Consider the following 14,376-nt stretch of genomic DNA (forward strand, 5'->3'; position numbering starts at 1 on the left):
ACCCAATGGCAGTAGACTTCTTCCGTGGAGAAAACTTCCTCCCGACTGTCTCAATCAAAGGATCCCCGACTTTAGGGGGCCTTGCCCACACATAAAGGGAATCTCAAATAACAGTTTCGGATACAAGCAGATCTGCACCCCGGAATGTGAGCAAAATGGTCCACTACCCTCCTCTCCAATCTGACTCTCATGACAGACAACTTGGAGGAGTTCACTCTCTAACCCGTCATTGCCTCCTAACATCGGAGAACCACCTTTCGATTCCGTACTCACTCCTCTCTAGCTTCACTATAAACTCTATTTACTTTTTTGCATTTTTATTTTTTTCACATCAAATAATTAACTTTAGTTTGTGTAAAATATCTTAAAAGGGTCGACTGAGATTTATGTGGTCTTACACTTGTTTAATATATTTATATTTTTCACAGTTAATAATTAACTTCCTTTTTAGGTATAATATTTCAAAAGGTCTGACCTAGACCAATGAGTGTAAGCTTCTTTTTATTTATTTTATTACTTTTTCCCTTTTGAGCATTTTTTAATTGTGGGAATCGTTAGTACTTACGCAATTATGTTAGTGTTTTACCTATTTTCATTATTTATTTGCTCATTTCTTTTTCTATAGGATTCATTTCATGTATTTATGCAATTATGCTAGTGCTTAAGATGGTTTGAGCATATCCAACGTAGGCCTTTGGATGCTCCAGTGAGAAGAAGTGTCGTGCCAACTGCCAAGTTGATGGAGTAAAAAGAGGTAGGGGCAAACCGAAAACAACTTAGGTAGAAACGGTGAGGAAAGACTTGAGGGCTAGGAACATAACAGAGAACATGACCTTGGATAGGATAGAATGGAAGAAAATGATCCCAACTACTGTCAGGATTAGACTTAGTAAATTTGAGCCGGGTAGATCCTTTCACCTTCTTCATGAAAATTTACTAAAGGATTCATTAGCCAACCCCAACTAGTTCGGGACAAAGGCTTAGTTGAGTTGAGTTGAGTTGTATTTTATCATTTCTTTATTTTAAAATTTTAAATAATTATTTCTACACTTCCAGTTCAAGCATAAACAAGCAAACAAACAGACGAATGATATTATAGGCAACATGGTACAAATCTAATAAATCATAAAATTATCAAATTGAGTTTTTCTTCTGATATTATTGCGAGCATAGTACAAACCTAATAAATCATAAAATTGTCAAGTTGAGTTTTTAATTGAAGAAAATATAACAACGATCATTAAAAATAAAAGTAAACATAAAAATGTGGTCAAAACATTGCATATTGCTCTTTTTTATGGGCACATGAAAATCGGTATCACATGATTTTTATTTTTTTTGGAATGGTAAATCGATATCACATGATTCAGAGGGGCATTGCCAATATGGTCTACATGTGATGTTGATATGTTAGATATGTAAAATCTTGTCTTTAGGGCAATACATTGGCCAACATGTATATTTTGAACCTTGATCAAGACAACTATATGCAAGTGAAAATCTTGTTCGGTTCATCTTCACACCTGATTAAGGAATGCATGCCAATCTTATACTTGTATAATAATGCACGTTATCAAGCATAACTGTTAAGACTCGATTACTTTAATGGTGCGTTTGGATTGATGGAATCGGAAATAAAGAATCGGTGTTTGATTCTATCCCCACGATTATGCAAGTGAAAATCTTGTTGGGTTCATCTTCACACCTGATTAAGGAATGCATGCCAATCTTATACCTGTATAATAATGCATGTTGTCAAGCATAACTCTTAAGAGTCTATTACTTTAATGGTACGTTTGGATTGATGGATTCGGAAATAAAGAATCGGTGTTTAATTCATCCCCACGATTCTTGCGTTTGGGTGATCTTACTCGCTCCAAAGGGAATGCCCAACCGGAATTTTAGGTAGGTGGTATTCTGATTCCAACACAAAATAAATCGATTTGGTTGACAAAATTAGAGAGAGAAAGTCTCCATGATTAGAGAGAAAACCTCTCCCTATGACAAATGCTTCATCACAAACGCAAGACCCTATACCTGCTATTTTTTTCTGAAAATGCTTCATTAATAACAACTCTTGATTGGTAGCCAAACACAAGAATTGGAATCCACATTCCCTTTACCATGGGAAATGGAATAGGAATGGAATTTGATTTATATACCCATTCTTGATTCCTGGTATACAAACGCATGCTAAGTATATTATAAATCCTGATAGGCTGGGTATATATATAATATGTCACTTATAAGCGGCATATGAGTATATATATAATACATATATGTAAAATAAACCAATAAAGAGTGGAAATTGAGGTGTTATCTTTCAACCACACAAACTTCCTCCTTTCGTTCTCCCACTCTTTCCATCCATCTCACTTCTTTCTACTTTAAAAAAAAAAAGGAAAATATTATCATAGTATAGATCTGAACCTTTTTTAACCGTAAATCATTAAAAGGAAGGCCCAACAACTGAGATGGTCAAAGGGTGCATACAATGATAAAAAAAAAAATCAAAGATACATACACCCGTCATGGAAGGAAGATGATCGAAGAAATCTAAAGCTCCTCTAGCAACATAACCAAAATTCATGCTCTCAAGATAGACCAAAATTTGTATGTTTCGTAAAGGAGAAAATGGCTTCATGTGGAGGATAGAACCCAAAATATAACCTTACCTGTATGCAAATAATAGCAGCTATTCTAGCCTTGGAGCACCGAAAGCGATCTGTATCTTTTACAGGTCCATCACTATCACTATGCTCAGAATCGGACGACATAAAACCAAGCCCAAAAGGCTCACAATCTGAAGAACATCGAAAACCCCGCGCTTTAAATGGCTGCACACTCATCTCCTCCCTTTTGCGTAAGTGTGGAGGTCTATATGTCCCACCACGCTCAATTTTTCTAGATTGCTCTAATCTCGAATTTAGGTTTATAGAACTGAATTCTTTCTCTTTAAACACTACCAAGGATTTATTAGTGATACCATATGTGAAGAACATCTGCAGTGATGCCACAAAACCTGCTACCTACAGAAATACAAATTCAAAACAAGTAACCGAAAAAAAACAAAAAACTGGAAGACAAATTAAGGCAAACCGTGATGGAGTTAATGAATATACATGCTCTGAAAGGGAACCTTTTGGGTCTGAAAGAACCAAATGCAGACAATGTAGAAGAGAATTATAAAACCTGTCAAATAGAAAGCAAAATTATTTGATCCTGGTTGAGACTTATTTCATAAACTTCATAGGGCATCAAGTGAGGGGAAAAGAAGTACCTTGACATGACATAGTCTTCTACAAGCAGGCTCCGAGATACCAAACCATCGATCACTTTTCTCAAAACCTAATCCAACGTATCCAAACATAAGTAGGTCATTTAATTACATTTTACCCAATATATGCAAGACTATGCACACCTCAAGCATTGATTGCCACATATTCACCGAAATATTCGATCCATTTCTTGAGAATGCATCCCCTATCATGGAAAAAGCAATGGTCTGAACCTCCCATAAATCGTTACATTTGGGGATTTTGGTGCCAATATCAATTGCATATCGTTGATTTCCACTTGAATAAGAAGAGCAAAACAACACAGCATGTGAGCGTGAAATGATATGGAGAAGAAGCTCGAGTATCTTTGAGTTCTCTGCTAATGAACAGTTCCTGCCAGACCCAAGGATAAAGGTGTGAAAATAGTTATAAAAGATTATAAAGGATATCACATCCAAGATAATTACTAATACAGAACCAATATTGTGTCCAACAGAATTACTAATATAGAACCAATTCAACCACATAATATGGCGACTTTTGTGAGATCTAGCTTTCCTTAACATTAGATGCCAATTCCATTTAATATCAACCAACCTCTTCAGTCATAATAATACTCACTCAAATTCCAGTGTCGTGCATTTAGGTCAGCTGGCTTAGATTTTCACAGCTATACATGAATTCAAAAACACTGTATTTTGACTGCCATCATATATCAATTTTCATTTGAAGAACTGCTTTCATGAAAGAACGACATATGCTTAAAATATATCTGCAAAATTTGTTCATTTGCAAATGGTCCTGGCCGCCAAGAAATTTTTACCAATTCATACTTAGAATCAAAGAGGCCAGTTCATGGAAAAGAAAATAGTTGCATGTTTACATAATAATAACAACCACTGCTTTAAAGGCCTGGCAAGTAGCTCAAGAAAAGCTTCAAACAAAATAGAACGACGAGAATGGGCATTCAAGCCGACCTATCTGTTGCATTGCGCATATCTGAAGCCAAAACAAAACAATTTTTTTGGATATACATATACAGTCACGTTATGGAAATCAACTATTTCAGTTTTTGGCGTTGAAAAGGGATATGTTCAGTTCAGCCTCTTTTTAATGAAATTGAATGGTCTCCAAAATTTCAAAGGTGGAGATCAAATACCACTAGTGCAAAGCTTGCTTTAATGGTACTATTTTCCATATTTGGGCCGAAGGAAACCTTTGAATGGGCAGCAACATAGAGCAAATAAGAGAGTTCTCTTGAATCTCATTAACAACAATGTGCACCAAAAGCTTCTCTATCTAAATCTCAATGAATTCTGAAACTCTCAAAATTCTTAAACATTGGAGAAATTGGAGGGCCCTCTCAATCCCAAAAATTCAAAAAGAACATAAATGTTGATGGAGCAAAATGCGATCGAAGAAAATCCTAGTCAACTAGGCACAATGCAGTCAAGTACTCAGTTGATGCGGCTGAGTACTCGGTTGACACGGTCACAACTCAGGAGAGTCAAAGGAGTTTTTATTGACTTTGTGGGGTAAAATGCGGAACACGGAGGCAAAACACAGAACACGGCCAAGGGAAAAGGGAGCCGACTCGGGGGAGTCCACAATGAAGCGAGGGAGTTTTAAAAGTATGATTTCAAGCATATGGTTGAAGCAGATTTTCTTGTTGCAGTTCAGATGATTACTGGTGAAATCTGTTTACCCTGGAGAGCTCAGATCATCCTCAATCATACCAAGTTGTGAGAAGGTAAATTTTGCATATTTGAAGGGAAACTAACAGGCAGCTGACATTCATTCTGAATCTGATTTCCCTCCAAAAAAGGATTGCATAAATAATTCTTTTTCTCACAATCTCTAACATGTTCTATCTAATGAGAAGGAAGTCTATCCTCAATAGTAATTATGTGTGATCTTTTTAAGGTCAGATAGGGTGGCCCACCAAACCCCAGCTTACCCACCAAAAGAAAAATAGCAACCACCGCAATCATTTACACATAAACAATCAAATGTACAACTAAGATAGGGAATGTTGTTCTAATCATGATCATTAAGCTGGAAAGAAAAAAATTGCTCCACAAAGTATGCTACCTGAGAATCTCTAAAATCTCCCTTATGGCTTTCATTCTAGCAGCATTCCCGGAGCAAGCTGTCTTTGTATCAGTGCAGAGAGACCACTGCACCATCTTTTCAAAGAAGCCAAACATAACAACCCAAGAAGAGGAATTCATCTCCAGGCGTATTCGACAGCTAACATCATGGATCTATACCAAAAGGGGGAAAACATTAGATTAAAGTGTGCAATTGAATTTGAAAAAAAAATCCCTTTATACGCAGCAAGAAATCGAAGGTGCCAAATAAAAACTAGAAATAAAGCGAACTGCAAGAAATGAAATAAATAACCATCTTCACACTGATAAGAATAAACATGGAATGATGAAGACAAATGTTTATGGGAGATGTGATACCCTCTAGGAGATCATGAACAGAAGAAATGGAATAACACAAAGGAACCAATCTCTTAGGATACATGAATTAGTCTCATGGAAACAGAGAATAGCATCCATATTGCAGTTTTGAACATTATGTCGAATAGGGTCGATTTGCAACATAGGAACCAAGTGACAACCAGTGGCTATTTAATTTGTATTATTTGGTAACTTGGTAACAATAGTTAGGGACTTTATGTCGTTATTGTATTGATGGTTGGATGAGGATACTTTGTTAGAAATGAAGCATGTATTTCTTTTAGAATTTTCAATAACCTTTTTGTATTTTTTTTATAATTTATTCTTGTTTAATTTGTATTTAAAATTTAGAAATATCGTAAGGCTTATGCCTCACCTTATGCCTTTGCCTAACACTGGCTGGAACTATGACTAGGCACTCTATAAAGTATCAACTATTAGGTACTCAAAAAACCGGAGGTGTCAACTAAGTTGAGAACTTGAGATGCAGGTTGAGTTCCAAGTGCAACTCGGTATTCTCAAGAAATACTCCATGAAGTACTCAAAAGACAAGTTGGACGATAGAAGTCCTTATTAAATTTATTGAGCTTTTAGAGACTTGCATAAAATAAAAGAAGAACCAGGTGCACACATTTGAGCAAATTTTATTCACTCTAGTGTTTCAACTTCAAGTTTTTAAGGTTAGAGTGGGTCACCACTCGAAGCATTTTGTCATCTCAAGATAAGATTTGCTGATTCTAAATGTTTTTTCCTTGTGGATTCAACAAAGAAAATCTCCACTAGAAGGCAAAGGCTGCAACCAGACCTTTTTTTTCAATGGCTGCAACCAGGCCTTGGTGGGAAAAAAAATTTAATGCTATGGCCTTGATAGAAAATTTTCTTTTCTTTTTATGAATGATATGACCTTGGTAGCAGATTCTCCAACAATATGGTGCGGCTATGTTCATTTGTACCAATTGAAGCGAGAGTAGTGGCCCATTGGAATAAGTTTGAGCTTCGAAAGCAGGCGATTCCTAACAATTCACTCAGTGCTAAATAGGGATGAAAAGCCAGACTCCTGATCCATGGTAAATCATTCCAAAATTTCATGAGATTCCCATTTCTGCCTAGATAGGCAGATCCCATGAAAAGGAGAAACACAAAAGTTTCGTGCAATGTTTAAAAAAGCGGATGCGACACGGAATACGGCCGAAGAAAATCCTAGTCGACTTGACACAACGCGGTCGAGTACTCAGTTGACGCAACTGAGTCCTCGGTTGATGTGGTCATAATTCAGGAGAGTAAAAGGAGTTTTTATTGACTTTGTAGGGCAAAACGTGGAACGCGGATGCGGCGCAATGCGGAACGCGGCGAAGGGAAAAGGGAGTCGACGCGGATGCGGGAGAGTTTTAAAACTATGGTTTCATGTGCTGGCACTAAATCTTGGAAATTCATGCTTGAATCATAATATGATATATGCTTCTGTAAAAAAATTTATTAAAATTGCTTTTGCACTTCTTCGAGAAAATGGAAAGAAGTACACACAGCCAGTGATATTCATCCAACTACTATCACGTATTAGACATCACTGAACTCATAGAAATCATATACCATCCAAATTACTTTACCCAAAGCTGTTACATCTTGATTTAAAAATCAATTTATTATATTTCTTTATTATTATCCTTTCACCTGCTTTTTTGGTTTCCCACCTAGTTTTTAGGAATAAAGGTGGAGACATTGGAGATAATTTTGGAGAACATGGGAGACGTTTCCAAGTCTCAACCCCTATTTTCTTATAAAACCCATCTCTTATCATCTCTTTCCAATACAAAATAAAAAAGGGACTTCTTTTTTCTTTTTCTTTTTATGAAAGTGGCAGCCAAATTTCATTAAAATCAAAGAAGACTGAGATGGTCAGTACAAGGAAAATAGAAAAGAAAGAGAAGTCCAAAACAACTGCTACAACAACTCAAGGTGGAAGTGCATCAAATAGAACCAAGGCCTCCTTGGATACACCAAGTCTAGCCAATCTATCCACCACTTCCTTAGCAGATCGGCGCACATGCTGAAAGACTAACAAGGAGTCTTCCACCCAATCAAATATCTCATCAATCAATCGGTCAAATCTCCAAGGATGATTATGCACCCCATTGAGCCATAGTATTACATTCATTGAGTCCTCCTCTACCACTACTTTATTAAAACCACCCCTTGCTAGTAGACTTAAACCTTGGTGCACTGCTTTAACCTCGGCTTCCGTAGCATTCACTACTCCCAAAGGGCCGGCAAAAGCCCAAACAACCTCTCCCTTATCATTTCTAAGGACACCCCTATGCCAGCCGGCCCTGGATTCCCCAAACTAGAACCATCAAAGTTCAATTTCACATATCCACATTCAGGAGGGGTCCACCTTTGGACAATTTTTTGTTTGGGATCCTTGCTACCACATCCTTCCTTTCACATTTCCCAAGGATCGTAGGTAGAGACAAATTTAAAGCTTGGAAGAGCGTTAACCCCAGAAATCACTGGAGCACTCACCTTCATAAATAAGTGGGTCGGAGTTTTTTCAACCCCTTCAAACACTCTAGCATTTCTCTCTTTCCAATTTACCCAAATAGTTGCAAGAAAATTAAAAAGGGACTTCTCCTTCCACAACTACACAAATCTCTCTAAAAAGATTACTTCTTCTTTGAATGCTCGCATATTTGCTTCTAGGTTTTTTATATTTTGATATTTTGGAGTGATACAAGCCAATAATTATAAGTTCATGGGAGTATTTTTCTGCACAGTAGCTACCCTTGAGTATCATTGTATCTTGAGAAATAAGCGTCGACCAATACGGTACAGACGATGACATATTATCTCTAAGTAGAGCGCAGTTTCCAGTATACCTCGATCCACTTACAGACATTTCTAAACCTTTCTAATTGACATTCATATTATATTAATTTATTAATATTAGTTTTGACTTTTGAGGTAGTATTATCATATATTCATATGAAATTTTTCTATATATCTTTCCCAATAAATGTTGGCTCTAGTGAGCACAGAAACTACAAAAAGACTATGCTTACCAAATGACAGGTGTTAATAAATGTATATTCAACATCTTCACCTTCCGAAATAGCCCCTGCCAACTCCACCAGAAGTATCAAATCCGATGCAATCTGAAACCACAAATTCTCACAGTTAAAACCAACAGTAATAACAATACTTTAGAAATTTCAGTTCGGTCTGGAAATGCCATACGCCCAAAAGAGTATGACAACTGATAAAACTACAATCCTCTTCTGCTCAAGATTAGTCTGCAGGACAATGAACAATAAACCAAGCGAGCAAGTGAATGACAAAATAGACGAGTTCCAAATTAACATTTCCAATCGGAATACGGAAATCATCGGAAACTGAAATACTAGCAAAATGGAAATTTTGATACATGCCTAATTGGTCGTAACACAAATAAACAAAGAAAAGATAAAGAAGAGGGGGAGAGAGTTTGACTCGAGGCAACCGGACCTCCTAACGGTTCAATTCGAGAGGAACCATGACTCCTAAACAAGGTTTCTTTCTTGGTTGTAAACTTCTCTACATTTTCATTAAGATATAACTTCTTAAATATAAGCACAAACATGTGCCCACTTACATGATGCATAGGCAATAGCAAACAGCCATAACTCTAAAATACATTCCCACAACTACATAATAAATACATTACAACTACGCCGAGATTTTATATGATGTAAGCCCATATAGTCCAGTATTTTTCAAAAAGTCTGTAGGGCCAATATATTTTTTGGGCACAACCTATATACGTTGTGGCCCATCAAATGCACAGTTTGGATCATCCTATGGTGTAGGCCTGATATAGACGCATCCTATAGGAACACGGAGATTATCATGCCAAAAATCGAGCATTTGAGAGATGTTATGGGACCCACATATCTTACAGATTATGTTCTCTAACTGTTTTTTCTTTCTTTTTTTCTTTAGTTAGCTATATTAAGGGAGATGTCTTTTAGGTGGCTTACTTTCCTTTGGAGTCTCAAGTAATGAGTACTCTAGTCATTTATCTATTCCTATATTCTAGTAGTTAGGAGTCATTCATTATTTGGATTTAATCTTGTATAAAGAAACGAAAGTAACGTGAGATAGAGGAGGATTATTGAAATTTTATGCAAGTTAACTTCTTTCTCTCTTCTTGTTCGGTTTTTGTAAAAGCCGTAGAAGGAAGTGGTTTGAATGTGGGTTGTTTCTCGAGTTTGCGATCTACTATATTCTAGTAGTTACAATTCTCATCTCGGAGAATTTTAACCTTTTTATCATCGTGCTCAGTGGGTGAAAGCGAAGTTTATGGTCAGATGGGTCCTAATCAACCCTACCGTAATATTGATGTGTGCATCAAGTGCTTGGGTTTTGGTTATAGAACGTCAGAGTGCCCAAACCAAAGCCAAAGGTACGTAAATTTGGCCGAAGAATTTGACAAGTTGGTTGAAACGAAGGTTGAAAAACTATATTTAAATTTGGTAGAAGAATTTGACGAGTTGGTCGAATCGAAGGTACTAGATGAACATCCACATATTGATGGGTAAATGATGACGAGGGCGACGAGATCACTAGGAATGATCATGGCGAGGCGTTGGTTATTCGGCGTAATACGAATACAGCCAAAGTTGAAGAAAAGCCTGATTGGTTGTGGCACAAATTGTTTCATACAAGATGTACATCGAATGGTAAGATTTGCAATCTCATCATTGACAGTGGGAGTTGCAAGAACGTGGTGACACAAGAGATGGAAGACAAACTCAACCTCAAGACCGAGACAAGGCCTACAGCTTACAAGCTTACATGATTCGAGAAAGGAAACGAGGTACTTGTTAATCAACATTGTTTACTTTCCTTCTATATCGGTTGTTAACTTACCAACTTCCCCAAAAGCTTAAGCTGTTGGAGAAAGGCAGTATTTATCTTTTATACTTTAACACTCCCCCGCACGTGTGGCCCACTTGGCAAACACGTGGCACATGTGGTCCCACTTTGGGCCAACCATTGCATGTGGATATTTGCTATCCGGGGGTTTGAACTCGAGACCTTTGGCTTTGATACCATGTTAACTTACCAACTTCTCCAAAAGCTTAAGCTGTTGGAGAAAGGCAGTATTTATCTTTTATACTTTAACATCGGTAAACAATACCAAGATTCTATATGGTGTGAAGTGGTGCCGATGGATGCTTGCCACATGTTATTGGGTCGACCGTGGCAATACAATTGAAAAGCTATCCATGATGGGTATAAAAACATTGACACGTTTGTTAAGGACGGCATGAAAGTGATTTTGGGTCTATCCAAGATGGAGAATATTCCTAAGCCTTTAAAAGGGGACGAAATTAACTTTCTATCAATGGCCAAATTTGTAGAGGTGTCAAAAGAAAATAAGGGATTGATTCGAGAGAGCAACAAAAATTCATAGAATTGGCCGACAAGATTAGGAAGCATGTGAAATTTAAAGGAGCCCTTTTTTGGATCAACATACGGCAGGAGTGGTTCTCAAGGATTAAATGTAGGAAGTTGCAAGATTGAGCCGATGGACCGTTTGGAGTACCCATGCGTACCGGTGAAAGTGATTATATGATTAATCTACCTGCCAACATGGGAATTTCTGCAACTTTCAATGTAACTGATTTGGATGTATATCATGGAGACGACAGTGATGATCATTTAGCCTCGAGGACGAGTCCTTTTCAACCAGGGGAGTCTGATGCAGACATCATATAGGAACATGGACATTATCATGCGAAAAAGCAAGCATTCAATAGAAGTTATGGGGCCCACATATCTTAGAGATTATGTTCTCTAACTATTTTTTTTCCTTCTTCTCTTTAGTTAGCTATATTGAGGGTTAAGTTATGAGTACTCTTGCCATTTATCTATTCCTATATTATAGTTAGCTAGGAGTCTTTCATTATTTGGATTTTATCTTGAAATTTTATGCAAGTTAACTTCTTTTTCTCTTGTTTTGTTGGGTTTTTTGTAAAAAACTAAAAACCATAGATGGAAGTGGATTGAATGTGGGTTGTTTTTCGCGATAGCGATCTTCTATCTTCCACTTCACTAAGGCCGTACAGAACTTTTTCAAAAATACTGAACTACCCGGGCTTACACCATATAAAAAATCCAAGTATCCCATAAACACCATAATTATATGAACATATCAAATTCAAATGTGAAAAATTAGGGTTTTTTGTTTTTTTTTTTACCTCGTGAGGGGGAAGAGCTGATGCTGCAGAGACCAAAATCTCGGAGTGGGAGAAGATGAGATTGCGAAGGAGGTCAGGGAGGAGAGTGCGAGGGGGAAATGTTAGGGTTTCATCTCTTAGAGTGAGAAATGCCGTTCTCCATGCCCTAATTCCAGATAAGGCCATTTAAAAGGTTATAAGATCTCAACACAAGGGAAGAAGAAGGAAAGCGAGAGAGGAGGAGATGGCATGATGGAAGAAAGATAGAGGAGAGTAAGAGCAAGAGTAAGACAGCGACAAATACATTTCGGGGATGTTTGGATCTATGGAAAATTGGCTTTTGAAAAATATTCCGTGGAGAGAGAAATTCCAGGGACAAGCAAGAACGAAAATTTTCTTATAAAATATGGAAAATTTTTGTTTACGGGACACAATTCCATGGAAGTAACCCATAAAAAACAATTCCATGGAAATACTAGCGATGGGCCGGGTTGGGTTGAAGCCAACCCAAACCTACCTGAAACTCAGAACCATCAACCTGAACCCAACCCAACCCGGAAAAAAAAAATATCTCAACCCGAACCCGATTTCTTAATTCGGGTCGGGTTGACCCGGTTATGGTGATATCTTTTCCCTTTGTCTGTTTGGTTGCTAGTGAAATTTAAAACTTAGGAAGTTTTTAGTAAAATTTTTATCCCATCCTATGTTTGGTTGCCTTTTAGCATTAAATTTTTTTTAATCCCACTCTTGTAATGATTGCTTATGAGTATGACATGGACTCCTTGTCCCTTCTTTTTCTTTTCTAGGGAATGATGTCCTCTCTATTTCTCTCTCTTCCCTCTCTCTCCTCCCTACCTATATTTGGTAATGACACCCCTAAATTTTGGCAGGAATTTTAGGAATTGTAGAAAAAAAAAAAAAAAAACCTAGTAAATCCCGTTGACATCACTATTGGGATTAAAAAGCTCCTAGGATAAAAAACTTACTGGCAACAAAACGGAACCTGAACCTGAACCCAACCCGACTCAAACACAACCTGACCCGTTTTCTTCCGGGTTGGACACGACCTGAGTTGCACGCCTTGTACTTGGTTTCACTTTTAACATACTTTACTTTTCTCTAAGTCTCGACTTTTGAATCAATTTTTTCGACTTTTGAATCAATTTTTTGAAGGGGAATGATAAATGTGCCCCCTTTCATTACTTGGGACACCCAGCTTCAGTGTATCTACGACGGGAAAGGGGCTGATGTACTTCATATTTGAAGGAATGAAGTGACCTGATTGCCACGTACAACGCAGCGGGGTGTCCCAAGTGATGAAAGGGGGCGCATTTATGATTTCCCTTTTTTAAAATGTGGATAAAATTCTATATTAAAACAAATATGAATGTACCATTAAGCTTAATTAAATGCTATCAAACACAAATGTGGATAAAAATTCTTTATTAAATGCAATATGAAGGTAGCATTAAGATTAATTAAATGGAAACTGTTGGAAAAGTGTTTCAAATTATTTTACAAATGCATTTTTGGAAATTAAATTTGTTAGAAATGTGTTTCAAATTGTATTCTTTGAACAATTAAATTTGTGGCTTTTCATATTCCTTGAAATTCTAAAGGCCATTACTTGGATAAGTGAAGAGTTAGACTAAGTAAATACTGGATTGCAAATTTCTTTGAGAATGTGTTTCCAAAGAAAGACAGAAAAGTTTAAGCTGGTTCTTCAAGTGAACTAAAGAGAAAAGCTGTTGAATCACCAGAGAGAGTTACACCTAGATGAAGTTCAAGGGTTGCTATTCCTAAAACATTTGAACCTAATTTCTACACTCTCATGGTGGACAAGGATCCAGATACATATGTTGAAGCTATGTCCTCTAATGATGCTCTTTTCTGAAGTGAAGCTATTGATAATGAAATGCATTCAATCATATCTAACAACAATTGGATTTTAGTAGATCTTCCTACAGGTTGTAATCCTATTGGTTGCAAGTGGATTCTCAAAAGAAAATTCAAAGCTGATGCCTCTTTGGACAAGTATAAGGCCAGATTAGTTGCTAACGGGTACAATCAAAAGAAAGAATTTGACTATTTTGATACTTTTGCTCCGGTAGCTAGGATCACTTCCATAAGGCTTCTTATTGGGTTGGCTGCTATTCATAATCTGGTTATTCATCAGATGGATGTTAAAACAACATTCCTCAATGGTGATTTGGAGGAAGAAGTTTACATGGAGTAGCCTGAAGGATTTATCACTTCTGGACAAGAGCACAAGGTTTGCAAGCTATTGAAATCTCTCTATGGCTTGAAACAGGCTCCTAAGCAGTGGCATGAGAAGTTCAGAAGTGTGATGTTGTCCAATGGATATGTGATCAATGGAGGAGATATCTGCATCTTTAGCAAGTTCATAGATAATTC

The 14,376-nt window shown here is 37.1% G+C and overlaps 1 protein-coding gene across 4 annotated transcripts in view; it reads right to left on the bottom strand.

Annotated features, from left to right (window-relative positions):
• LOC143875748 (ARM repeat superfamily protein) overlaps positions 1-12,333 on the bottom strand; it is a 53,406-nt gene extending 41,073 nt beyond the window's left edge. Inside the window, exons 1-7 of one of the 4 annotated variants that reach the window (XM_077377367.1) lie at positions 11,983-12,330; positions 8,803-8,895; positions 5,370-5,542; positions 3,422-3,671; positions 3,281-3,348; positions 3,123-3,192; positions 2,676-3,029 (exon numbers count right to left, since the gene is read on the bottom strand). In XM_077377367.1, coding sequence (XP_077233482.1) covers positions 2,676-3,029; positions 3,123-3,192; positions 3,281-3,348; positions 3,422-3,671; positions 5,370-5,542; positions 8,803-8,895; positions 11,983-12,147 — 1,173 coding nt within the window. In that variant the 5' untranslated portion in view covers positions 12,148-12,330. Of the gene's footprint in view, positions 1-2,675; positions 3,030-3,122; positions 3,193-3,280; positions 3,349-3,421; positions 3,672-5,369; positions 5,543-8,802; positions 8,896-11,982 lie in introns of all 4 variants that reach the window. The other 3 variants (XM_077377354.1, XM_077377361.1, XM_077377374.1) reach the window with 3 other exon arrangements.
• Positions 12,334-14,376: the final 2,043 nt, after the last annotated feature.

The sequence above is a fragment of the Tasmannia lanceolata genome, unplaced genomic scaffold (genome assembly GCF_043159265.1).
Source record: "Tasmannia lanceolata isolate RefF3 unplaced genomic scaffold, GAP_Taslan_0.1 ptg000002l, whole genome shotgun sequence".
Classification (NCBI taxonomy): Eukaryota; Viridiplantae; Streptophyta; class Magnoliopsida; order Canellales; family Winteraceae; genus Tasmannia; species Tasmannia lanceolata.